Consider the following 26,106-nt stretch of genomic DNA (forward strand, 5'->3'; position numbering starts at 1 on the left):
CTTTGATGGCAAATTAGGCAAAGCAGAACATGGAAAAGTGTGTGTTCCCGAGGACCGTTTCAAGCCTAAACGCCTTGGTCTCAAAAATGATGTCAGAAAGTTGTGACCAGTTGTACAGCGGTGACTTGCTCGGTCACGTTTGTTGTACTTCTTGCAGTCTGAAATGAATCTGTCTCCAGTCTCAACCTTGTCTGAGACAAGACCGGCTGTGAATGTATGACACTTTCTGTAGGAGCGCAAGAGCCCTTATCAAGATGAGATTTCTAGAAAAAAGTAAAGCAACAACAAAGATGATTTACATCTCTTAACACTTGTGTTGAACTGTTTGGTATGTAAAGTGGCATTAATGTAATTGTTTACTTTTGAGGGCCATTTGGGAGCTCTTGTCTCTGCAAGGCCGCGGTGGCTGTGGATAATGTTTATTAAGTTAAAAGCTTGTATCATGTAACTCGTGACGTCAGCAAAGACGGTCATCTTGCGTTACTCTCCCGGTGTGTTTTGAAACCGTAACTGTACCTGCTCGTTCGTACAGTAGATGTGACTGTCATGGGTCAGTAGTAGGGATGCACTTCGGGCCGAAGCCGAATAAAAAGGAAACACTTGGCCAAAGGCCGAATTCCGAACATGGCGTTTCGTATTTCTTCTATTTATTTAGGCAATTTTTTCACTATTGCATAAACTGAATGGTCAAAATGCTTTTTATATTTTGTCTTGCTTTTCAATATAATACAATATAACTTAAAATAAAATGGGCAAAACCAGTAGGCTAAATTAAAAGGAAAAATTGAGCCCTCTCCCCTCATATATTAGGCCTATGACTGACTGCTGAAAGAATGTACTTTACTCTGTACCCCTACAACAAAAAAAGTGTCATTCAACATTATAAGCTAAAAATATGAATAAATGAAAACTGTTGGATTATTATAGGCTACATTGCAAAATGATTTAAAGAAGAAAAAAACATCCATGCAAGCAATTCTGACCGACAACCATTTCAGTTCACGTCTTTCCTCCAAACTCCGCCCACAAAAGCCGATCGTTCTCTCAGAAAGTGCACTCGTGGCCGGGATGCACAGAACATACTTGGACAAGTTGTTTAGACCACTGTATGATGTCAAAGGATTTTGCGAGCGGCGTGGCTACTGTCAGACCGCCCGCTCCAGTCTGAAGTACACAAGTTACCGACCGGTAAAGACGCTTTCATTCTGAAATTTACTCCGGCGTGGCAAGTTCCGTGCTGTGTCTTTCTCTGACGCTATAAAATGCTCCACACACTGCCGACATGCTTGCTGCATTTGCTCCATTTCTCTCTCTCTCTCTCTCTCTCTCTCTCTCTCTGAGAGATGATCTTCATTAGGATGTTCTGTCGGTGTTGTCTATGGAGGGTGAGATGAGATTCAAGTTTTGTTAAAACTTGTGTCGCTTCCAGATGAATCCCGGGTCAACAAACCAAAGCTTTGTGCTTTTTCCAAAGGACACTGATCTTACAGGATGTCCATTTCCCAAAGATGCATTTTTTTTATTCTATTTAGCTTCTCCTGAAACATCTGGATTTACTCGTTGTTTTATTTTAGTCTAGTGTGCTAGCGTTTCGTTCCCTAAGGGCCGGGCGACATTTTTGTAACGCGCTCTCACCACCACGTGTAAGCAATGGGTAGTAGTAGTAGTCTTCTGTCAATTTGTTCATTGTATTGTTCGTTGATGTCAGCACGTGATAAATCACTGTTTCACCCTCGACAGGAAAAACATGTTTAAGCGAGGCATTGTTTAACAGTGCTAACAGTAAACACTCCTATGTTGACTCTTTCTTTAGTCTTCTATCAGTCAGGAAGCTGTTGCTGGAGGTATTCACAAAACCTTAAAACAGACACTTACCTACTGACATTATGATTAAATTCACTCCTATTAACCCAAAAGTGATAAATGAGCAAGCTGTCTGACAGGTTTGTTGGGTGAAGATTATTTTAAAGTGTTTTAGACCAATAATCATCCAAATTGTTCATAGGGTGACCATACGTGCCATTTTTTCCCGGACACATCCTTGCCAGGATTTCTAACTAACTGGATGCGTCCTCCGGAGGTTGCATTTGTGGGGCGCATATGTCGTCGCGGTTTCATATTTCAGGAAAGCAATAGTTACATTTTGATGTAAGAATTAAACTACAACAATTGTGTCGTCAGTGAAATAAATGTTCATTTTACAATGATTTTTAACTGAAATGAGACAACCTCGATGCTATATGCGGTCGACCTCCGGAGGACGCAACCTTCAAATTGAGACGCAGCTTAGAAATCCTGGCCAGGAAAAATGCCACGTATGGTCACCGTATTTTACATCTCTTTGACTTGATCTCTTTAATATCTTATATTTCCTAGACATCATTAAAGGAGAGCAAATAAGAAAATTTTGCTTTAGTCTCATCTGTGTCTCCGTTATTTCTCCTGGTAAAAAGAGTCAGAAATCTCACATCTCTGATATTATAGTTTCAGAAGAGATGTCGACAATGTCAAACTGAACTCAGATTTGTCAAGTCTGCAATCAAAAAATATTATTGAAGGTCTCAATATGAACTCAAACATTTCTCATCAAATTTACTCAAATCCAGATTATTTTACCTCTACAATCTACGTTCATTTTACACCTCCGTACTTTTCATGTGTTTCAACAATTACACTCTCATTCTTTCTCTTTTTATTTCTTTTGAGCAATTTTAGGAGAAACATCTGAGACTAACTTAATTCCATAATGAAATACGGAGAAACGTCTAGATTTATGTGAATAAGGTCAAATGTGAACTCAAGCTGACTGCTTGTGTAGATAGATTCTTGTTTTTGTACATTTGAAGGTTACTCCTTTCCAAAAGATCTCATAAGTCCACTTACACCCCAAATCAGCTCGTTGCCAATGTCGAGTCGTAGACGAGCCATCAGACAGGACAGGTGTGGAAGTGAGCGGGCGCTGTGGCAGTGCAGTGAGTGGGGCACAGGTGGTGGAGTGGGTCCGCTCAGAGCGAGGGCTAAATGAACAGTGGCAGGAGATGTGATTGTGTCGTCTCTCGGTCTCCACTGTAGACATGAAATCAATAGAGTCACTTGGCAGAAAAAGATCACACATGGGGCCGATGCTTCTTCAGCCATCGTTTTCTTCTCCTTGCCGCTCTCTCTCACTTGCTTCATTTACACTTTATATTTATGATCATCAGCGTTTGTACATTTTACAAAAAAGTGGGCTTAAAGTCCAAGCATGGCTTGCTAAAAACCCTCTCTGAAAAGTTGACTCTAAATCCATCGCTTTAATTTCTACCACTATGAAAACCTCAGATAAACGGTAATTAAACCATCCTGATCCATTCCAAAAACAAGGAATTTTGAAGTTTGTTAGAGTTTGTTTGTGGACATCAGATATGAGAGTATTGCCCTCTGGTGGTGTGTAATGGAAAGAAACAGCAAACTTTACTAGACTAGATGTGTTCAAACTGTGAGATGAAGTGGGTTGCGCAGTCACTTGGCTGTTTTGGTGGATGAAAAAAGGTTCAGTCCAGTTATTATCTAGAAATGGCTTTGATATGTTATTAAAGGTATTTGTTTCATTTATACAATGACAAAGACGCACTAATTTGTACTAAAATAGAACTAATGTGTATTTTCCTCATATTTCCCTTTTAAAATGTTTTGGTTTTGGTTTTTGTTTGGTAGATGAATACTGTAATGTGAAAATGTTTGAAAACTCCCGCACTAGACTTTTCTTCAAATGTTTTGGAACCGATCACAGGTCAGATTTTCAACATGCAGACAGTAGCTGTGTCTCATTTCAGAAAAGCAAGTAGGACTCTCCAAATACGATCTTCCAATGCGACCTTCTTTCACCGTCTCCAGGCACGTAGACGACGTGTCTGCCATCTTGGAACGGTCCACTGACGTCACTCACAGCAAAGACAGTTTGCTAGAATGCCACAACACTGCACAGCCATGTCTGTGTTTTAAAATCCCAATGTATCCTACATGTAGCGGCCCATAGAAACAGATGCTAATGCGGCATCTAGTTATTTAGATCTATGTGTAAGAGCACAATGTGTTGGCATAGCAACGTCATACTTCAGAGGATGCAGCCTCCGGAGGACTCCAAGACGCATCCTTTCGAAACGAGACAAAGCTAGTGACTGGTGTACAGCATGTTTCCATGAACACTTCACTTGTCCAGGTCAGAGCTGTTGAAAAACAGAGTTGCGACACACTTTGATCTCGCCGCCGCATGGTGACTTGGTTCATAGAGTTCTCAATAGTTCCAAACTGTCTGAATGGGTTTAAGCAGGAGAGACAGTGGAAGCAGCTGTATTTGCAATAAATTTCACTGAATACCAACACAATATATGCACTGATTACTATGTTGATTTATTTTTCTATGTTTGAATTTATAGTAACATTTTATCTGATGAGTGTTAGAGAGACAGTATTAATCAGTTTTGTGTTTAATTTGACCAGGAAGAATGCATAATGTGCAATACACTAACAGCATGCATGCATTCATCTGTTTCTTATGCTTCTATGATCATCAGTACATACCAATGTTAAATCATGTTAAGACATTCACAAGTAATTTATCAATAAATAATCAATGATCACAAGTAAAATGCACCACAAAGAACGCTGAAAAGTGAACAAGACAAACAATTTCAGTCAGTAAGAGATTTTATTATATAATTTATACAGGTAGAGGGTAGATAACATTTAATTAATGAGCAGTCTTAGTAGAAAATCATTCAACCACACATACAGACATGCAGAAAAGCCATTTTTATTTAGCAAAACAGTATTTCGTTTCAAAAACATCCTTATAATAAAACACCAGTTTTACAGAGATGTATTTACTGTAATCAACTTACCTGCGAATGTGTTTGGGAAACAGTGAAATGAATGGGCTTCAATGCAATGTTTGGAACTATTGGTCGCTCCATGACACGAGTTACTTCCGCATTCCATTCTTCCAACGGACGTCTATGCCAGTGTCGCAACTCTGTTTTTCGACAGCTCTGGTCACGGTGTTTGATCTCCATGGTTACAGCTCTGATGAAACATGTCGAGATTAGTCTAGCTATAACTGTATATAACACAGACCTTCCGTTTGTCCACTTGTATGCAGACGCCACGCTGCATGATATTCAGATCAATGACCCAATGGCAAATATTTTTTCTTTTTATATAGTATTATATCATTTCTTATATTTCACATTGTGTTTCATTAACCTCATTCCATGCTTTAAATCAGGTGTACCTGCATAAAATTCTAGTTTTTTTGCAGAAGGTTTTAATTTCCTAAATGTTAATATTATAATCCTGAATTTATTTAGCACTCTTAATATTCAGTGTTCAATATTCTGCCCGGTGACCTGAACAGGGACGACCCAATCGCTGTCCTCCGCTGAATGAATTATCATTTTCGACCTCAAAATCCTTTCGGCGAGCAGATGGGATCAATAAGGCCATAAGTTCTTCCCTGCTGGTGATTTGAATTAGTCATAGTTTACTGTTTTGTAGTGAAATGAATAGTCAAAGGAAAAGGGCTTTATGATTCCCACAAACATCTGCTGCTCTGATGTTTTCAACCCCAGCACTGAAAACACGGCTATAAATCGGTTTTCAAAGTACTTTAAATTAAGAAAACATGACAATGTCCAATCTAGATAGATGTTCTGGAAATATAGGCTGGTTCATCGGCCTGTGCAATATTTTCATCAGATTCTGTCAGTTTTAGTTGTAAATGTGTCAGGTTCGTTGGACAGAAGCGTGTGGTGTCACCTCTCCAGGTTCAGCGAGGTGTTTGAATATGACTATGAATGCTGGATGTCTCCGAAGCGGCTGGTGTCACATTGCCCGGTGTGTTCATAAAGAGATGACCAACAAAGAACCGCGTTGAAACCGAGCATGAGTTTACCTTCTCGCCCCGAGCTCCTCTCACTAGAGCTGCTAGCCAAATCTCTCCGAATGTCCACCAGCGGCTCACCGTTCGCCACCAACAAACCCATTGACATTAAAGCCAGGAGACGATGGTAACGTTTCTCATTTGATGTTTTACAGTCGTCTTGCTTCTCTTTACACAGACAGAAGTCTCGACCGTATGTTTCTAATCTCTGACCTTTCACAGGTGTTTGATTTGAATCAGATTATCGCGTGTTTGTTTATTCTCGAAAAGGGGTTTTGAGTGTGCGGAGAGACCACAATCTCAGCTTGTAATATGTTTATCTCGTTTCTTAATCACACACACAATTACAGGCCTAATAAATCTGTATTAAGAGAGAGATGCTAACACCCGCAGTCATTTATCCACATCTGCTTACGCTAAATCAGGCTTTTATTCTTTTATTAGTGCTGTGTTTATTATTGCTTAAACTTACATTAAATGTACATTTATGCATTTGCTTGCAATGCATACAGTGACATTTATATTAAAGAGAACTGTGCTGTGACTTTTTTCAAAAGAGACTGATTTGTTGTCAAGTAGATGATATAGCGCTTACATTTAATGCAATTTACATGAATGATATTTCATTCAAGTTTATTTGTCATATGTACGGATGTCAGTGACAGTATGTACATTGAAATGCTTTTGTGAGGGGGCATAGGCAGTCTACAGCAATACAAAAGTAAAAAATGATATATAATATATAAAGAAATAGAAAGAGAGAGATGGAAAAAAGTGAACACAGTTAAAGATAACAGACCAGGGAAGATATTCTATATATTTGGAGTATAATTTATTCACTGCCAGAATGTGGGAACGGACATTACAGCAACTGTTTGAGGGAAACGTTGTAAATGTCAGAGCTAATCTGATTTCTCTATTATGTTGGTGGCAAAGCTGCTTAAGAGTGTAAGAATTTGAAGCATCAGCGTGTTTTGGCAGATGGGCTGAGATGGTGAAACGCTTCTTTTGGGATTCATTCGGCTATGCCTGTCATCCCGTCAACAGAGTTTCTGCAAACCTGCAGTTTTTGAGCGCATTATTGTGTTGTTGTGATTTAATGAGGTACACTTTTAGTGTGCGATACGCATGGGTTTTGAGAGGCTAAATGCAGACGTTTGGCTGGTTCCTGTGGGCTTTCCGGCCACATCACGGTTCACTTTTAGATCCACGTAAAACACAAACTATACCAACTGTCGTTCTTCCCCAAGATCTTATGTTAATGTGAAACTCGCAACCACGGATGGAGCAAGAGATCACATGCGGGAATGCGGTCATGTGAAAGAGGATATGACCCGCAAACATGTTCACGGCACGGGGCTTTTTGATTCCTCAGGTTTGTCTTAAGCACCTCACACACGTCTGCCTCTCCAAAGGTGTTATACGATGATGTGTGTACTTCATCGTGGTTTTTGGTTTTTAAGTATGCAAGTGTGGCGAGACGCTTTGAAGAAGAGGTGTGGTTTGTGAACCGTGCGGTCTAGGCTGTCGACACCGACTTCAGTAGAAAAAGGGATAAAAAGACGGTACTTTGACAGATTGAGGGAAGTAAGATGTAAGAGTTCCTCCAGTTGGACGTCCGTGTTCTTAAGTGCTAATGGGATTACTGTGAGAGGGAGGAGTCGGGGTTAACAAGGGCCAAAGGAAGACGTCTTAATGCATAAGGGGCGGAGCTTATGAAACCCCACGAGAGTCCAGGAAACACTTGACTTCACAAGACGAGGACGATGAAGAACTCGCTTCCGTATGGATGTACTGAAGGTCTGTACGGATCATTTCATAGCGCCGGGTGAAACTGTGAGCAGGGGTATGAAACGAAAACGCCTCCTCAAGTCCTACAGGTACTGCACACGCTCGGAAAACCCATTGCGTTGGGTTCTAGAGAGGCAGTTTATCTGAGGTTTAAGCTGATTTTAATGTGTGTTGATAAGTTGGCAGTTGTGTGGGGTTTGTAGTTTTGTGGGTTTTTAAGGCTCAACCTCTGTCTTATTGTTTGGGTATTTAGATGAAATGTTACCAACAACATTAATCAACTACATTACTTAACAACGAAGACCTCTTCTACAGCATTTATTCATCTCAGCACATGCTGATTTTAACATATACTAATACATTTTAAAATCAAACGTTACAACAACTTTATTGGCATTAAAGGGATACTTCCCCCAAAAAGGAAAATTCTGTCATCATTTCCTCACCTTCGAGTTGTTCAGAATGTGTATAAATGTCTTTGTTCTGATGAACACAGAGAAAGATATTTGGAAGAATGCTTATAACCAGACAGATCTTGCCCCCCATTGACTCCCATAGTAGGAAAAAGTACTTTATAATTTTTGTTGTTCTGTTGAACACAAAAGAAGATATTTTGAAGAATGTAGGACAGCAAACAGTTCTGGGGCACTTTTGACTACCATTGTATTTTTTCCCCAGTCGATGGATTTTTGTTTTGTTTTTGATGGAATGTGAACATGTTTATTATTTGACCCAACACTGGGTTGAAAATAACCCAGCATGTTTAATAGTGTAGTTCTGTGTGAACATATTGAATTTATTGTGGCATATCTTGAGATTCATCAGAATGTAGAATGGGGTAAGGAAGTGGTGAGTTGTGCGATATTAGTTGTGAAAGAGGAAACCGGTTTTGGTCCAGTGTGTTGAGCGTTTGCCTGATGCGTTTTTAGTTTCCTTTACAAGAAAACTCAATTATTACACCAGAGCAGCTTTAGGGACACAAACTGTCTTACTGCACATTCATCTAATCTGGAACATTAATTTCTTTATTCATCATGCATCATGCATGCTCTTCATTTTCCAACCTCAGTGACATTAGAGCAAGTCTCATGACGACAGAGCAATTGCTGTCCTTACCACCAGAGGGCCTCATGACATATTTCTGAAGGTCTTTCTATGGTATATTCTGCATAAAACTTTTGACTTCAGATCCTGAATGAACAACAGAACATACAGTATATTTTTAAGTGGACTAAATATGTTTGTGAAATGAGTTTAGTGCCACTTATGAGATATTTGTATGCGTGTGTGTGTTCGTCTTGACAAATACACAGTTGCATGAAATCATGTTTTTTTTTTGTTTGTTTTATGAATACCTGCTTGGCCATCAGTCTGAGAGATCTAAAGTTACGTTTTTTCATAAGATTTCACTTAACGCTTTAATGCGTTGCAGTGCATTTTTAGTGTTTAGCTGTCAGCACTAAGTACGTTTGCTTATTTTAAATGTAAGTACCTGAATGGGATTTTTGTTTCTGTGAATTGAAGCTCTTAGTAAGAGCTTAGGAATTAAGAAAAATGTTTATGATTTAACCGTATTCTTTCTAGGAAAAGCTGTTTAGTTTCCAGTAATGTTAAGAAAAACAAGAAAAAAAAATTGTTTTGAAATGATTATTGTAGAAAGAGATGTGAATAGTTAAAGTATAAATCTAATTTGAGGGCATGGTCTCTGAGTATTAAGAGAAATAGGCCATACTCATCTTAGTATGTTTATTGCCAAGGAAGATGATAAGAGATGATTTGCAGTTAGCTAATATTTAAAGCACGCGCCCACACGGTATCTGTGCCATGCAGAACTGCGCAGACAGCTCAGCAGATTTCCACAGAATTTCATTAACGCCTGTTATTAACACAGTTCTCCCCATCCGCCTACTCTCTGTTTTATTGTTTTGGGTCATTTGATTATAAGTGTAGCTAGACCGAAATGAAGCAGAAAATGCGTAGAAGCTCTAGCGTTCTCATTCCTGTGCCTAAATCCATGAACAGTCGTGTCTTTCATTTCCACAATCTCTATCTGCTTTATATCTGGTTGAACTGTAGTGATGGATTGTGGGACTGTGTGTATGTTTTAGGTTGGACTGGTTTGGAGGAGGAAGTTGATGTCACAGACTAAGTCCTTTAATGTTACACGCCGTCTTTTTATTAGATCAGATACGGTCCTCTGGGCAATATCACACACACATGCACACGGTCAGCTGTAAGCATGTTCAAGGAAATTCAGTTTGATTTCCATCTGTAAAAATGTCTGTAAGTGCGTCTTGAGTTCAGAGTTGAGGAAGTTGAAGTGTTCAGTTAAACACAATACCAAAGCATAAAGCTTCCAGAGAGATACAGTATCTAAAACACTTCTTTGATGAACTTTGATAGATTTATTTGGTAGTGCATGCTACACCTATAATGGTCTGGAACGATGCTAGAAAACACTGAGCGATCACACAGATGATGGCTTGGCAACCGTGCACAGCGCCCTGACATCACGGCGTCATGTTTTGTAAGGACAAACACTGCTGACATTTTCTTAGAAGATCTAAAAATGTAGTTTTAAGAATGTAGATCAGAAATGACAGAGTCTGTTCGGGTGATTCTCACAAAATCTTGGTTTCAAGATGTCAAACGTGAGTTTCTTAAAAACACTTCAACAAATTCCATTTATATTCATTTAAAACAAGGTATGACATGTTGAAAGGCATTCATTTCTAAACTTTTACTGACAGTTTCACAATTATTATTTTTTTTACAAAAAAGGCCTTTTAAAAAAGGGGTCATTTGACACGGCTAAAAAGAATATTAATGTTTGTTTTCGATGTAATGCAATGTGTCTACACGATTTAAGGTTCAAAAACGCTATTTGTGCATGTTTGTATCTCCTCTTTGCTCCGCCTCTCTGAAACGTGCAGATTTTTTACAAAGCTCATCGTTTTGAAAAGCGAGGTGTGCTATGATTGGCCAGTCAACCAGTGCGTAGTGATTGGTCGAATACTGCAAGTGTGTAACGCAAATGTAACGCCTCTTACCATATTTGGAACATCAGGTTCCAAAGCAATTGTACTGACTTGCGTATACATTTGGGCGGTCTTAGTCAAATCATACCATGAACTGACGTAGATTTGTGGGGGTGTGGTTACACGAGGCGTTTCAGGCAGGTCTGGGGGGGCATTCGCTTTTAGATAGAATGCATCTTTTGTTCCGACACTTTAGTTTTTGCAATTTTACGTGTCTAATACATGCATGGGCAACTTATAACACACCAAAGACACAGAAAAACACGTATTCGCGCCATATGACCCCTTTAAAACGGTCAATCTCACAGCATGTTTTGCTAAAAAAAGCGAAGCCATGATGTATAAGCAAGTTTTTATTTATCATACATAATAAGACATTAATGAATTATATTTTAATAGAATATTATACATTTAAAAATTCTTTAAATGTGGAAAACTACCTGAATCGGTAATGAGAAGGGAAAAAGTTGTGTACACAGCACGATATGAGAATATTACGTTTTTAACTAGAAAAATGTAAAGTCATTTAAGTTAACTTGTTAGCCAATTGAAAGGTACTAGTAGATGTGTTTCTTCACATAAAATCAAACTTAATGTAAATATATTTGTTTGTGTTTAAACTTTCTTTAAGTCTTTAAAAACGTCACAGAGAATGAGAATATCAGTCCTGGACACTTCTTTCTTCCACTATTTCTTCATTTTTATTATATTATTATATATCATTTTTTTTCTTTTTTTGTAATTTGAGAACATCTAGTAGAACGTCCAGTTGTTTTTTTCACAATATTTTAATTTTAAAATATAGTTTAAATTACAACATATAATGCACTCAGACAAACCAGGACGTGTTACGGTTATGAGAATGTCAGCAGAAAAAGCAAAATACATAAATAAAAAATAAAATTAAGTTTTGTTTACAGTAGAGAACACAATTTTTTGTGTCACCAAATTATATGTTTTATAAATCTTTACTTCTATGATGTTTCAGTGGTTTCGTGAGAATCACCCTTTACTGAGCTTTCACAAACACCTCTGTATCTACGGACCCTTGTCTAGAACTTCATTCACACTCCACTACTTGTCCATTTTTATCTCCATCCCATGACAGGTTCATTCTCCAGCTCTCACACACTTTCTGTTTATCTCTCTTTATCTTCCCACACTTCCTGTTTTAGCCCCCCGAGAGGAAAACATTGCTCAGCGGCCACTCGTCCATAGCACAGGAGACACTAATGCGGCGCTTAGTTTTTCCTTACAGTATTTTAGGTGAAATGTAAACAAACTATAATCTTTAATTTCTTGAGACTGTGAAGTGCTTGACTGTACATCACAAACAAACAAACAAACACTCAGCATCATGTTTCTAGAGTGTTGTAGCTGTCACTATGTGGTTGCTAAGGTAAAACCTCTGGCTTTTGGTTGGTTGATTGCAGCACAGATTGAGACATTACTGAGAAATATTAGAGAACTCTACACGTTTTTCTGGGGTCTGTTTTTCTATAGGACCGCCCACAACAACAATGGTATGTTTTAAATTAGGTATGCACCGATATGTAAATTTTGGCCGATAACGATAACCGATAATTCTTTAAAATTGGAAGCCGATAACCGATATATTGGCCGATATGCAGTAGCTAAATCATAATATAAAATTCCCTAAGACAGAAACAAAAGGCAAAAAGTTGACGACTGCTTTTATTTGAAAACATTGACTGCAGAAAACAAGGTAACCATTAGTTCTCTTTTTTCCTCTGAAAGTCATGTACCAGGTTAAACGATTCTTTAACCTTCTAACTTTTCTGGTATATTTTTTATTAGTAAACAAATTATACAGTAGTCTAACAGGTCTCAAGACAGAAAGCATTCAGACAGCAGTCTGATTCAAACAATTTGCTTTTGTTCCTATAATTTACACATTCATAAATATCTACATACTGTACCTACATCAACAATGTTTTGCTAATATCAGTAAGTGAAGGATTTTAACTGTGAACAGCGTGCAGCTGAAGAAGTTTACCCAGAGGTCAATTGTCAATATTTCATGTTTCAGATGGAAAGAAATTGCTCGGGAGGTGATCAGAATGAAATCGTTCTTCTGTATAGTTATTGTCATCGTTGTACTTAATGTGATAGTTCACCCAAAATAAGTTTTTGTCATCATTTACTGACCCTCTTGTCATTTCAAACCTGTATGACTTTCTTTCTTCCGCGGAACACAAAAGAAGATATTTAAAAAAACCAAACAGCACTGGACCCCATTCACTTCTGTATAAGTGAATGGGTGCCAGTTAACTACATTCTTCAAAATATCTTCTTTTGTGTTCTGCTGAAGAAAGAAAGTCATACAGGTTTGAAGTGACGAGAGGGTCAGTAAATGATGACAGAATTTTCATTTTTGGGTGAACTATCGCTGTAATAACTGAATTGAAAACTATATTCGCATCCACAGCTATGATCAATAACGTTGTGTTTGTTTAAAGCATGCACACTGCAATTTATAAATGTGATTTTATTATTCATCCTCTGAAAACAGTGTTGCTTAAAAAAGTTATAGTTGCTTAAATTCTTGGAACAATACGTTAACTTTATAGTTATGGTCCTTGGCAACAATCCCAATTGGCTCTCCTTTATTCTCATTGCTGTCTTGGAGAGATGACTGAACGATTAAAGATCTCATTGGTTTGATTTTTCTTCCCTGTGGACTTGTTTCAGCTGTCTTGTGATGGGAAGAGTCTCATGTTGTGTATGTGCCCTTAATAGTGGACTCTGATGCTGTCACCAGCTGAACCAACTCCCCTTCTCTCTCACTGAGAGAGAACACAAACACACTCACACAGAGGACCCTGAGGGTTTATCCCCCCAACACACACACACACACTCCCGCTGCTAGCAAAGAAGAACAGAAACGTGATCTTCACTCCAGTAAGCTTACAGGAAGAGAGAGAGGAGACTCACTCGCTCACTTCATCAGCATAGAGGTGGATTATCTCAAGGAAAGCATGTCTATCACGGCGCAGGACGGACTTTGAGAAAGACGGGAGAAGACGAAACACATTTCGACATGAGTATCGTCATGAAACCGCGCTCGCGTTCCACTAGCTCTCTCAGGAACACGGAGGGGATCTGGTAAAGTTTCTCTCGGCCTGATTTATTGCTCATAATGTCTCACCCTGCACCTCAGCGCTAATAGTTTAGGATGCCGTTTAATGTGTGCAAACTCTGTAGTTTGATATTAAATGTGTTCAGATGTGTTACTGTTTGACAAATTTGTCTTCACACAGTATTTGTGGATGCAGATAGTGACATATATAGTTAATGATGTATTGTGCATTCTTAAAGGGACAGTTCACCCCAAAACATTGTGTCATCATTTCACCCTCGTGTGGTTCAGATATGTGGAATGCAAAAGAAGATATTTTGAGAAATGTCTTGGTCAATGGGGTTCGGTGTTTTGTTTGGTTACCAATGTTCTTTAAGATGTATTTTTTGTGTTCTACTGAAGAAAGAAAGTCATACAGGTTTGACACGACATGAGGATGAGAAAATGTTGGGTGAAATATTCCTTTAAGAATCTCAGGTGATCTACATAAAGCATTGAATGGTGAGTCTGCAGTGTGTTTGTTGTTGGCGAACAGAACTGAAGCATTAGTGCCATGCAAAAATATCTTTGCCCATAGAAAGAAGTACATTTTTTCTCATTGTCGGCCTTTGGCCCTTCATAATCCTGTCATCTGAGAGCTTGAGTCAGATTTCAAATGTTCCACGAGAGACCGAAGTCCAAAACTCACGAGACGTCAGAGCTATTTACGCCAGCGTACACATTCCAACCCCCAGAATAAACATTTCAGCAATTATAGCACAATAATCATCATGCATGCTGTCAGCTGTTTAAAGAAGAAAAGATGCTCGTAGCACTTTCTCGTCTCTTTCTCCAATCGTCTCTCACCGTCAGCCAAGTCCTGTCGGCTCAGTGCACGTCACCGAAACGACTTCTCTCCCCATTGTGCGTGACTTTGTTTGTCTCTCTGGACGCTGTGATCTATCCAGGGACGACCTCTGCCTAAATAGGCCAAGGGCATCTCTGTCTCTCTCTTCTCACGCGTCTTCGCCACCTTTATAAATAAACTCATTGTCGTCTGCGTGCCTGCAGTCAGGGGTCAGGCCTCCTGCAGTCCAATTAGAAAGGCCCTATTAGGAGCCCTGCGCCCCTGTCCTGCGTGCGTCAGAGCATCCCTCCTCCCAGAGCCGAGGTCCCGGTGGACGGATACCTTCCAGTGCACCCCAAACTTAGCCGACCTTCCTCGCCTTAAAAAGAGAAGGGTGCAGCTCACTTGATAGAGCGGAAAGTCTTTGATGTGGCCCACGTGTGACGTTAAGCTCTTGGCGTGACGTCTGGTGGGACGGATGGGATGTGTCAGGTTTGCTGGTCGGATGATGGAGTTTTTAAGAGTGTTTGTGATGGTGGATGTGTGAGGGAATACATATCATACATGAATGCAGTGAAAGTGTCTTTGTGGCATTAATATCCCCTCACTACATTAATACATGACAAAGCCTGTGTGATTTTATATTTAAAAGGTTTTAAATCATATAAACACTGAGTTGTTTTTACAGTTTATTGACCCTGTCCGTGATCTTACTTTGCACAGTTTATCATCTGTTTAAAAGTAATAGTGCTGATGGCCTGGCATAATAAGATATTAATTTATAATATAAGAACTTTTCTGCTGATATGATATTGGTCAGATAGTTTCATTCAGTTTCAGTTTCATAGTTTAGGAGATTTGATGGAGCTCTCAGTTGTGTTTTATTTAAGTTTCAGCTTAGTTCCAGATGTTTCTCTTAAAGTCCCAGTGAAATAAAAAATGACAATGCCTTTTTTTCATGAAATATAGCAGCGTTCATTGGGAATAGTTAATCAATGTGGGTCATTCTCTTTTTAAAAATCGTGTGGCCTCAGTTAAAATCTGAAAATGTACTTCCGTCCTGTAACGACTATCCATCTTAAATAACGTATGTTAGACGGCTTGGGCGGAGCATCCGTTAACTCCTCCCCTTCAACTGTCAGTCTGCTGCCAGTTCCATTTCAAAATGCAACGGCTGTTTTTATACATCCAATCAAATCGCGGAAAAAGACGAAAGCCACGGCCACTATTTTTCTCATTTTAAATTCCACGTCACTCGGAAATGCATCAAAATATGGAAGTATCGCAACTTCCGGTTCAAGGGGACTTTAAAAGAAATTAAAAGAGAATCAAATGAGTGTTATTGTAGCAACACATGAAGAGTATGGAGGTGTAAAATGAATGTAGATTGTAGCGGTAAAATAATCTGGATTTGAGTACATTTGATGAGAAATGTTTGAGTTTATATTGAGATGTTCAATAATATCGACTTTTGATTGCAGACTTGACAAATCTGAGCTCAGTTTGACACATTGCTGACATCTCTTCTGAAACTCTAATGAAGTTAGACTTCCTCTTTTTCTGAGGATGCAGTAAATATCTGAGACAGATGAGACTCAAGCAAAAGTTTCCATTTGCTCTCCGTTTAATCTTGATGATGTTTCGTAGAAATTGAAAATAAATTGACATTAAAGAGATCTCATCTGTGACTTTTCTTTTGTGTGGTGTGTTAGAAGTTGTGAAGACCCTTCAAAATAAAATAATGCAATAATATAATATCCTTACTATAATCTTACTTTTTAATGATCCAGTCAAGTCCTGGCCTACATTTTGATGTGTTGCTCTTTGAAATATGTTTGTTGAATCATGACTATAGAATCGATTGCTCATGTTTACATATTAGTGATTAGTGATATATTAAATCATATTTGTTGCATCGAGTTTGATATTTCTATTTTATAACCTTGGCATAACTGTAAAACAACATGTAAAGAAGCGAGAATCTCCGGTGTACATGTTGACAGTTTGAGATCGACGGCCTTCAGACTGCTTTAATGGTGTGCTCGCAGCGTTTACGGGGTGGTTATAAGAGTCGGTGGTGAAGTAATAAGCTACATCCGCTCTGTTCCTCAAGCTCTCCTCTGTAGGACGTATCACAATACACTACCCCGACAGTATGGGCTGAGACACGGGTATCTTTACACACCCGTGGGGTCTCACACTTATCCAGAAGTGCATTAGGCCAATAACATTCTGCGCAAGACAGCGTGTCAGTTTCCCTTTTGGCCAATGTACCGAAATATGTCTTCAGTTTTAAACGAAGCTACTGGAGTTTGTTTGGTCACAAATCGATCGGCCGCAAATATATTACACCGCATCTCACCTAAGTACATTACACAAGTAAACTTCTTATGGAGAGCATAATAGCAAAGCTTTCCAGTCTCCCTCATGTCTCATTTGTTGTGCGTCACCAGACGTCTGGGGGTTTACTTACTGTTCTTCACCATGCTTGTGCTTTTGAAAGTCCCACACCGGCACACTTATTTTTTTGTTGATGTTAAACGAGCGAATGTTTGATGATACATGTAGTCACAGGTGCACACAGAGAGCCTGTTTGACACACGAATCATGTGACTGCAGAACAAGAGGTCATTGATTTCTGTATCACTTTTCCATCACTGTTCTTCTCAAGGTCAGACGAAGCTTTCAGGTTCACAGATAGAAGCGTGTTGTGCTTCTCAAGTACAGCGCTTCAGAAGTGACCAAAGTGTAAATCAGGAAGGAAGAGACATTTTTTATTCTTGGTACACCTTTAGCATAGATCAAAAGACCCGCATTGAAATCGAATTGAAACAATTTCCTTACAGTAGTTTACAGTAAATACAATTTGTTACAGACACAAAGAAATCTTTGAAATAAAAGTAAAAAAAATAATATATATATAAATATGTTTAATGGTTCATGATATTTAGCAAATTCTTCCCGCAATATGATATGACTATAATAATAATATTATATTTTAATTTATAATTTGAGCTTTTCCAGAGCTCAAAGCGCTTCACAAATAACATTAAAACAAGCAACGCAGAAAAAATACAAGACATAACACAATATACATATCAAACATCGCAAACAATGGTACCGGGTTCAAAACATAGTCCAACGTGTGCAATTGTTCTGTCCAAATGTTCTGTCCATTCAATTATCTGTCCAAAACGTCCTTGGAGCAAAAGCAGTAAGAACTATGAACTTTCAACGTCCATAGATCGTTTGTTAAAAAAAAAAAAGATTCGACGATCTGCAGTTTCTTATTCACACATATGGTGTAAACACAACGGTCTGGATTGTATTACACAGACTAGGTGCATTTAGATTGTCACCGAGCTGACGGCACGTGTCCTTTTTAGGAGAGGAATTCGTGCGTGTACTTCAGGATTAGAGAAAGTCATTTATCACTGTCTGACTCCTGAACACTTCTGCATCATTCTTCTTCTTATTTTCTTTGTATTCTGTGGTGCCACACGTCTGACCGCCTCTTCTCTTCCTGTAAATTGAGAGCGCCCCGTACACGTGGCATCATTTCAGGTGTGCGTCGTCTGAACCCAACCCAAATCTCAAGAGACTAGTTTCTCTGTTTTAAAGATCTCTCCCGCTTTCTAGGAAATCTTTAAAAGCGTCGCTGGAGATTTGTTTTGGTTTCAGACGTGGCATGCGAGGATAGATGAATCACTAAAGGCGTCATCGCCGGTGACGTCGCGATTAGATAACAGCCTCTTAACACAAAGCACCTGACACTGACACAAGGGCCGAGAACGCTAGACGTCACCGAGAGGGAAACCCCTCATGGATCTGATAGCGTTGGGTCATTTGGATAAGCGGCTTTACGGTTTAGATAAGGCTATCCCCATGTGTTCAGAACCACGGTACGTCTGTGAGGTAGCTAGTGGCCCCTGCAGGCTATTTAAGGTTCTGAAATGATAGAAAGTGACAGTGTTTACAATTTAAATGCTTACATGAGAACTTTACTCATGTGATGTCATTTCATCTTTGTACTTGTTTTTGCAGCTTTGACGTGGACAATGGCACATCATCAGGACGGAGTCCCCTGGATCCCATGATGAGTCCGGGGTCAGGCCTGGTCCTTCAGACCAATTACGTGCACGGCCAGCGGAGGGAGTCGTTCCTCTACCGCTCCGACAGCGACTATGACCTGTCGCCAAAGTCCATGTCCAGAAACTCCTCCATCACTAGCGACATGTGAGTGCTCGAACCCGTAGCGTTCCTTCCCATACTGCTTTGGGTCTGAAATAGAAACGTGTTTCATACGGTCATGTTTTCTCACACATTCACGGGGTGAATATCAATCATGTTTTGAGTGTAGTATTGATACAGTTTTCATTTCCATTTGCTGAAAGCTGTCCGTGTTTAACCTCAAAGACATGTCGCACCATGCTTCACGGTCGTTTGACTCTATGTGTGTGTGGTTCCCAGCGCTTGTGTTTGTCACATGACATCACGCTTATCATTCTCTATCTGTCTGTTTTCTCTCTCTCTCCTACACACACACAACGAGAGGAACAAGGTCTTGTATAGACACACAACCGTTTTTATAGTAATGCCTTAGGTGATGTTTTCTTCTTCAATCTTTCCTTCGAAGGCGGTATACCTATACAGATCATTTTTTTAAAGCTGTCGCAAAACTCCGATTTGGCTGTTTGGCTGAGGAAGAAAAACAAGTTCTTAAAAAATTGTCAAGGTGTTATGTGTTAGCGTAAAATGTTGTTTTGCTCTTCGACTGCTTTTCTAAATTAAAGGGATTGTTCACCAAAAGTGAGAAATCTTTTTTCAACTCTCACGTTGTTTAGAAAATTCTTGCAAACCCGTGTGAATTTCTTTCATTTTTCTGTGGAAAATGAAGAAAGAAACCTTGCAAAATGTCAAGAAGCCTAGAGCTCCAAAAAACATTTCATGTCCTGTTTGGGACAAATCACTCTTGACATTCCGCATCATTTGTTTCCTCGAAGAGAGAACGTCCTACGGGTTTGAGAATTTGGGTTTTTGGTGTGAACTAGTCCTTTAACTTGACACAAAGGAAGCATTCTTAGACGTCTTTCAGTCTACATCTGACAAATGCCTGTTTAGTGGTTTGTTGACCTCTTTATGAAGATCATAAACCCACAAACACATGCCGTCTGTGTGTGATGCCTTCTCTCTGTATGTGTGCGTGTGTGTCTGTCTTACAAACTGTGTCCTTATTGATAGGAATAACCACCTGCAGAGACCTGGTCTGGTCTCTCGGAGATCTGAGCCGGTTATTAGTGGAAAGTAAGTTCTGGTTCTGACGACAGCTCCTGGCCTTGCTCTTCCTCAAGGAATGCTCTTGCTTGTCTAATATGCATCACCTCCTCGCTTCACCTGCAGACGTGACGGTCTCACATGCATTGAGAAGCTGCCACCCTCACACCCCCCCTCACCGTTTAATGTGCAGAATGATGAGCAAATTCATGTGAACTTCACACGTATTGTGTTTTTGGATGAACTTGAGTTGATTCTGGGCATTAAAACCTTGCGTGTCATAAGAGCGTAGGGGTACGTTGAGAGGGATACCGCATGGAGACGTCAGCATTCGAATGATGATATGCCTGGGATTGCTGTAACATGGCTTGGACGTGTGTCAGAATGAGCGTGTGTATGCATTTGTCTCCATTTTTGCCATGGTCCTGCATTGCATGCGACACCAGTAACTACTTTAGAGGTGACAACTGGTATTGTTCTATTGCGTCCTTTTCCTCAATAGATAAAAAACAACTACAGTATTTGACACTACGTTTTGTAAAACGCAAATGTATCGAACTGCAGAAAATTACAAGGTTAGTTGGGTTGCAAGTTGCAGTCATCACATTTTAACAGAAGGGGGAGCCGATGAGACCCTGTAAAAAGAATTTCCCGAACTTTCGGCAATGAGTCAACGACGTACCTCTTCTGTGTACCTCCTCTCTCTGACCTCACACAGATGGACTACAGTCACACAATTTTATTTATACTGCATATATCGTACAGTATTATAGCATAATAATCGTTTACATAGACAAGAGTATTGTGCTGTTTATACACCAGAGGTAACATACTTAAATCATTTTTGTCTGTGTTTTGAAATCACTGCCATAGAATGATACAGACGTAACCGTTTTGTTTTTATTTTATTTAGAATAGTTCTTGTACTATAATTAAAATATATTTTATGAATACCTTAAATGACAAATTCATTCTAAGCCCTTTTTCGTCTATCATTTATAATTTCCCAAAGCTTGTAGCAATGCATTGTGGGATTCTGCTTAAGAATTTGGCTGGTAGCTCGCTAGACTTGTTAAAGCATCTATAATAACATATTACTGTATAAGGGCCAAGCGTCTGTGAATGGTACGGTGATGGATAGTATGGCAGGGAATCATCAGATAAGTTCACTTCCTGTTCATGTCTGTAAGTTGAAGACGTTTCTCCATGTAACCCTGCACCGGCTCATGCATTATGTAGAGTCCCAGGAGGGCCGGCAGATGCACGTTTTCATTTCTTTCTGCCAGATAATCCATTCTCAGGCCGGAATGGCAGGAAATATCACAGCAGTTCCTGATATCAGCTGCTTGTGGAGTTTGTTTGATAGTTTATTACTCTTTAGATCCGTTACAGTATCACATTATTCAGTTTACACTACAGGCATTAGTATTGGTGGATCTGATTCGTTTTAGTGAGTCGGTTTGTTCAGATGGTTCTTTTCAATAAACGGATTCAGTTGTTCGCAGAAGTTCCTCAGAAAGTCACACGACCATTTATGGGTGAGACTTTACAATAAACTCTCGTTTATTAACATTATTTATTTATTTGTTAACATTCATTTGTTAACATGAGCTTAAAATGAGCGAACATATTTTTAGAACATTTAGTCATCTTTAATGTTTATTTATAAATATTTAGTTTGTTATTTTGTGCATCAGCTAAAGTTAATATCGTCGCTGTTCTTCTGAAACCTTGTATGTCCATATTCATTGTTTTTCAGGAAATGAAAAAACGCTGAACTTTTTCAATGATTGCATGCTGTGTTGTCAAAGTTAACAAGCACTTTTGAATACTTTTTATTGGTTAGATATTTGCCAAAGCCAGTTACAAAACATAAAGGGTGACTAATAATAATGAATTATGGCAAAACATTTAAATCACGAAAAATGGAGATACAAGGTTTCAGAAGGACAGCAGCGATATGCAACGTTTGATTTCAAATATAATGTATTAGTAAATGTTTAAGTGAACATTAACAGACTACTAAATGTTTTGAATTGTTAACGTTACCAAATGCAACCTTATGTAAAGTTTTACCATTTTGTGTGTGTAGTTTCATTTGTTGTTGGATTTGGACATCAGTAAGACCTGAAACAATCTATTTAGGAATGACACAGATGTCATCATTACAAAAATGCTACAAAATGTACGCATGTTAAGCATATAGACATGAACTGATATCAACTGAACTTAAGGCTTTGATTAGAAGTTCACACACCTGACCTAGCCACGTTTCCACCAAAATAAGAATACAACTTCTCGAAATAGTTTGGAAAAGATTTTCAGAGTAAAAGTGATGTGTTTTTATTAGTGTAGTTATTGTCAGTTGTGAAACAGCAGCAGGTTGCAGTCGCTGCCTCATGCTATGTTTAGCGCGTTCCGCTTGCGACACATTCCACACCGCTACAGTTGGATGGGAGCGCGTGATAGGCAACACACGCCTGCCAATGACCTTTTTATTCCCGAATGCTCGTGTAAGCGTGCTGAAGGAACCCGCCATGCGTACACGCACGCACACGCATGCACAGACACATGAACCCACAGACGCACAGCATCATGTTAAACCGCAGGAGCTTCAGCGACACCCACGTGCTAAAACGGACACGGGCTGCGCGTGAAATCGGACGCTTTTTTAGCCAGCCGAATGACTTGAGGAGAGGGTATGTTGCATTGCGTGCCCTCCTGGAGACCACTCACCCAGGCCACACCTTCCCCCCGCCGTAACCCCTCACCAAAGCCACTAACAGCACTCCCGTCCATCCAACGCATGCACAGCTGCCCTGCTTTTCCTGTCTCCACAACCCTGCGCTAACTGCATTTCTTGCATGCGCATGAGAAGAGTTTTAGCTTAAAGGGATGTTGAGTGTCAACGCCACAGCTTTGACAGTTTCATACTTAAAAAGTAAAGGATTTTGGGTCGGGATTTTCATGTCACACCAGTAAAAAAAGTCATGAGAAAGATAAACGAGTGTCGTTCTTCTGCGTGTGAAGCTGCCTACTTAGGGAACAGAAGTGAGCATCATAGGAATGTTTGCAACATTTGTTACAAATCACAGATGATGTATTCAAGCACTTTAGCAAGAAATGCAAACACTTGAAGAAAAGAGAATCATCAGCATTTGTGGGTATCATAAGAACAAGATGATGTGTTTGATCACTGGCCTATGATGCCCAAAAATGCTGTCTAGATAGGCAGAACACTAGGTGTAGTGCACCACAACCACTTAAAGTCCCAGAGAAATAAAAAATGACAATGCCTATTTTTTCATGAAATATTGCAGCGTTTATTGTGAATAGTTTATCAATGTGGCTCATAATCTTCGGTTAAAATCTGAAAATGCACGCCCACTATTTTTCTCATTCTCAAAATACGGAAGAAAAAATGATTGCAACTTCCGGTTTACAGGGACTTGAAACTTCTGGTTTCTGCTGTGCTGGAAACATTAGTGTTTTATTGTGAAATATAAATCTCATGTGGCTAACAAATGAATTTTTATTTATTTTATTTTAGGCATTTGTTTTTTATTTCTTTATATTTTGTACATTATTGTTGTCGTCATTGTTGTGTCATGAATGTTTTTGTGAAATGAAATGCGTTAGCAGACCTCTTCCAGGTGATTTCCAGGTTTGAATAAGATGTTGTGCAGTTGATCTGCTGATAAACGTTGAACGAACGTTCATGATCCTCCTCACATACAGTGCTAGATGTTAATGTTCACTAGCATTAAAGACATAATTGCAAGCGTGTCCCTGCCTTGTTTCTTGTCACTCAGACGAACCATATCTTCATCCTTTAGGAGGATTAAACTTCTATCATCTTCCTAAATGTTTCAGTAATTATTTTATCAGTAGATGTGAAGAATCTCCAGTTCCCTAAAGATATGGTTCATTTGTTGACAGCTGCATGCAACATTACAGTCTCGTGTTTGACGTTTAGAGAAAGTGTATTACAAAGGTGTGAAATGACGTGGTGTCTGCTGATGTCATGTCTTTGTATTTTTTTCTTGCAGTCATGGCGATGACCTCATCGTTACGCCGTTTGCACAGGTCAGTGACACGGGAAGCGGTTTAGGGCGAAAACATCTTCAATTCTGGATGAAATTTTGATGAAATATTTATTTAATTTTATGTTGATATGAACTCTAAACTTTTTGACACAGTATTTAACTTAAAATGAAAAGGGCAGAGAATGTTATTTAAACTCTGTGGTTTGCTCTTAAAGGTGCTGGCTAGTTTGCGGACGGTACGGAATAACTTTGCAGCATTAACCAACCTGCAGCAAGACAGAACGACTAACAAGTGAGTTCAGAAACAAAAAACGTAACGATAGGCCGGGGGAAACCGAAGATGTGTTTGTATTCAGCTGGAAATAACACTTTGACTAAAGTCTACAACACTTTTTGCTTTTTGTTGTACATTTTCCAGACGGTCCCCCATGTGTAATCAGCCACCCCTCGCAAAGACCTCCTTCACAGGTGAGACTATTCAAATACATCTTCCCAGAATCCACTTTTTTATGACCTGTCTATAATGTATCTTTGACATTCTTCTGTTCTGTCAACTTGTTTGTCTTGCTTCACATGTGATTTCTCACAGTTGAGTTCACATTGAGATGTCATGTGACTGACTGATTGCAGAATTTGGTGTTTTGGTAAATGCAAGTGTGTATTTTGGCTTTGAAACTCGTGTGTGAGATTCCAGTTTTGTTTTACCCCAAGAGCAACATCTGAGAGTCTTCTTTCTCTACGTGTAATTTTGGTGCTTTCCAGGAGAAACGATCGAGACGGAGAAGTAATGATTGGATGATCTTGAGCTGGCGTGTCATAGCATCAGTTAACCTCTAGAGAGAGACACACCACCACTATTTCAAGCTTCTGTTGTGAACGATGCTTTAATGATATTTAATTCGGATGTGATCTATCTTAACATGTTAGCAGATGTACTGTAGCACCTAGCGTGCGTGGAGAAGGTTTTAAATGTTTTAGCAAAATAAATGTTTCACCGACATGATACACGCCATCACACTTTCATGCTCATCCAGAGACTTGCTGTCGGACAGCGAGGCTCTCAAGATGAGCCCGTCAATCACGACACTTGACTTAAATGCGCACACTGTCGCATTCCCAACCCTGCATTTAGCAGACATGCAGCCACAGACGCCACCTTTACTGACGGGGAGACATTTTCACCCCGGATCAATGTAGCAGTTTCCTCAATGACACCTGCCGATATAGATCGCTTCAGATCATGATCGGCTTTTGCTATATATAGCAGCTGTTTAAAACGCAGAGGTCTTGCCTCTTGCTTTCTAATGATCCCACCGCGGTTGCCCGGCAACCTGACGGCGGATGGCATGAGCGTGCGAGGATGGCGCGACGTCTGAAAGATGAAGGCATAGTTTTGTGAGAATGACCGCTGTCTGGTGCAGTCCTTTGCGTCAGCTCAGGGGTTTGATTTCCCACTGAAGTGAGGAACTGAGGCTTTCTCAGAAACCGTTGGGCATCTTAACTGTGCCAGGTGCTGGTCGTGGGTGATTTATGTGAAGTGCGACACTTAACGCGGAGACGGTCGTGTTGTTTGGGTCAACACCTGTACTAGATAAAAGTGAGATGATGGATCTGCATTTGAGTTTTATATATATTTACGTCAGAATTATTTAAGCGTTTTGGACACAACATGTGTGAATCAAAAGGTCGTTTTGTCACACTGTATGTGATGAACTGAACAGGTCAGATCCAGATCCCTCTGGTGAGAGTCCGCTCCAGAGTTTGCGTGCAGTCCTGCTCTTCTCTCAGTCACAGCCGTTTCTTAGGGGCCGGCCTCTGGTGTCGCACTGAACACGAGAAGAATGCCATTGACGTCAGAGGAGATGTTGTCAGCGAGGATAGTGGACCCCTGCTCTTGAAATCTCCTCTGAGTGATTGGACAGCCGTTTGAGAGGCCGAAAGAAATGGGGGTTGGGCAGAGAACGAACGCATGATGTGATATTCTCTATAAAGCCCACGTTCATCCTTTGTCTTTTTCTGCTTTTATTCTTTGCCTCGTGTTGTTTGTCGCATTATTATCTGCTGACCCGTGCGTGTCGAGCGCTCGGAGTCAGAGGTCGAATAAACGCTGC

The 26,106-nt window shown here is 39.7% G+C and overlaps 1 protein-coding gene across 12 annotated transcripts in view; it reads left to right on the plus strand.

Moving 5' to 3' along the window:
- LOC130546116 (cAMP-specific 3',5'-cyclic phosphodiesterase 4D-like) overlaps positions 1 to 26,106 on the plus strand; it is a 136,283-nt gene that overhangs the window by 92,228 nt on the left and 17,949 nt on the right. For 7 of the 12 annotated variants that reach the window (XM_057321205.1, XM_057321207.1, XM_057321206.1 and 4 more), the window contains 5 exons: positions 18,720 to 18,911; positions 19,917 to 19,979; positions 23,999 to 24,035; positions 24,211 to 24,287; positions 24,414 to 24,463. In XM_057321205.1, coding sequence (XP_057177188.1) covers positions 18,720 to 18,911; positions 19,917 to 19,979; positions 23,999 to 24,035; positions 24,211 to 24,287; positions 24,414 to 24,463 — 419 coding nt within the window. Of the gene's footprint in view, positions 1 to 7,597; positions 7,801 to 13,732; positions 13,876 to 18,719; positions 18,912 to 19,916; positions 19,980 to 23,998; positions 24,036 to 24,210; positions 24,288 to 24,413; positions 24,464 to 26,106 lie in introns of those variants that run through there. The other 5 variants (XM_057321210.1, XM_057321208.1, XM_057321211.1 and 2 more) reach the window with 4 other exon arrangements.

This window comes from Triplophysa rosa, linkage group LG22 (genome assembly GCF_024868665.1).
Source record: "Triplophysa rosa linkage group LG22, Trosa_1v2, whole genome shotgun sequence".
Classification (NCBI taxonomy): domain Eukaryota; kingdom Metazoa; phylum Chordata; class Actinopteri; order Cypriniformes; family Nemacheilidae; genus Triplophysa; species Triplophysa rosa.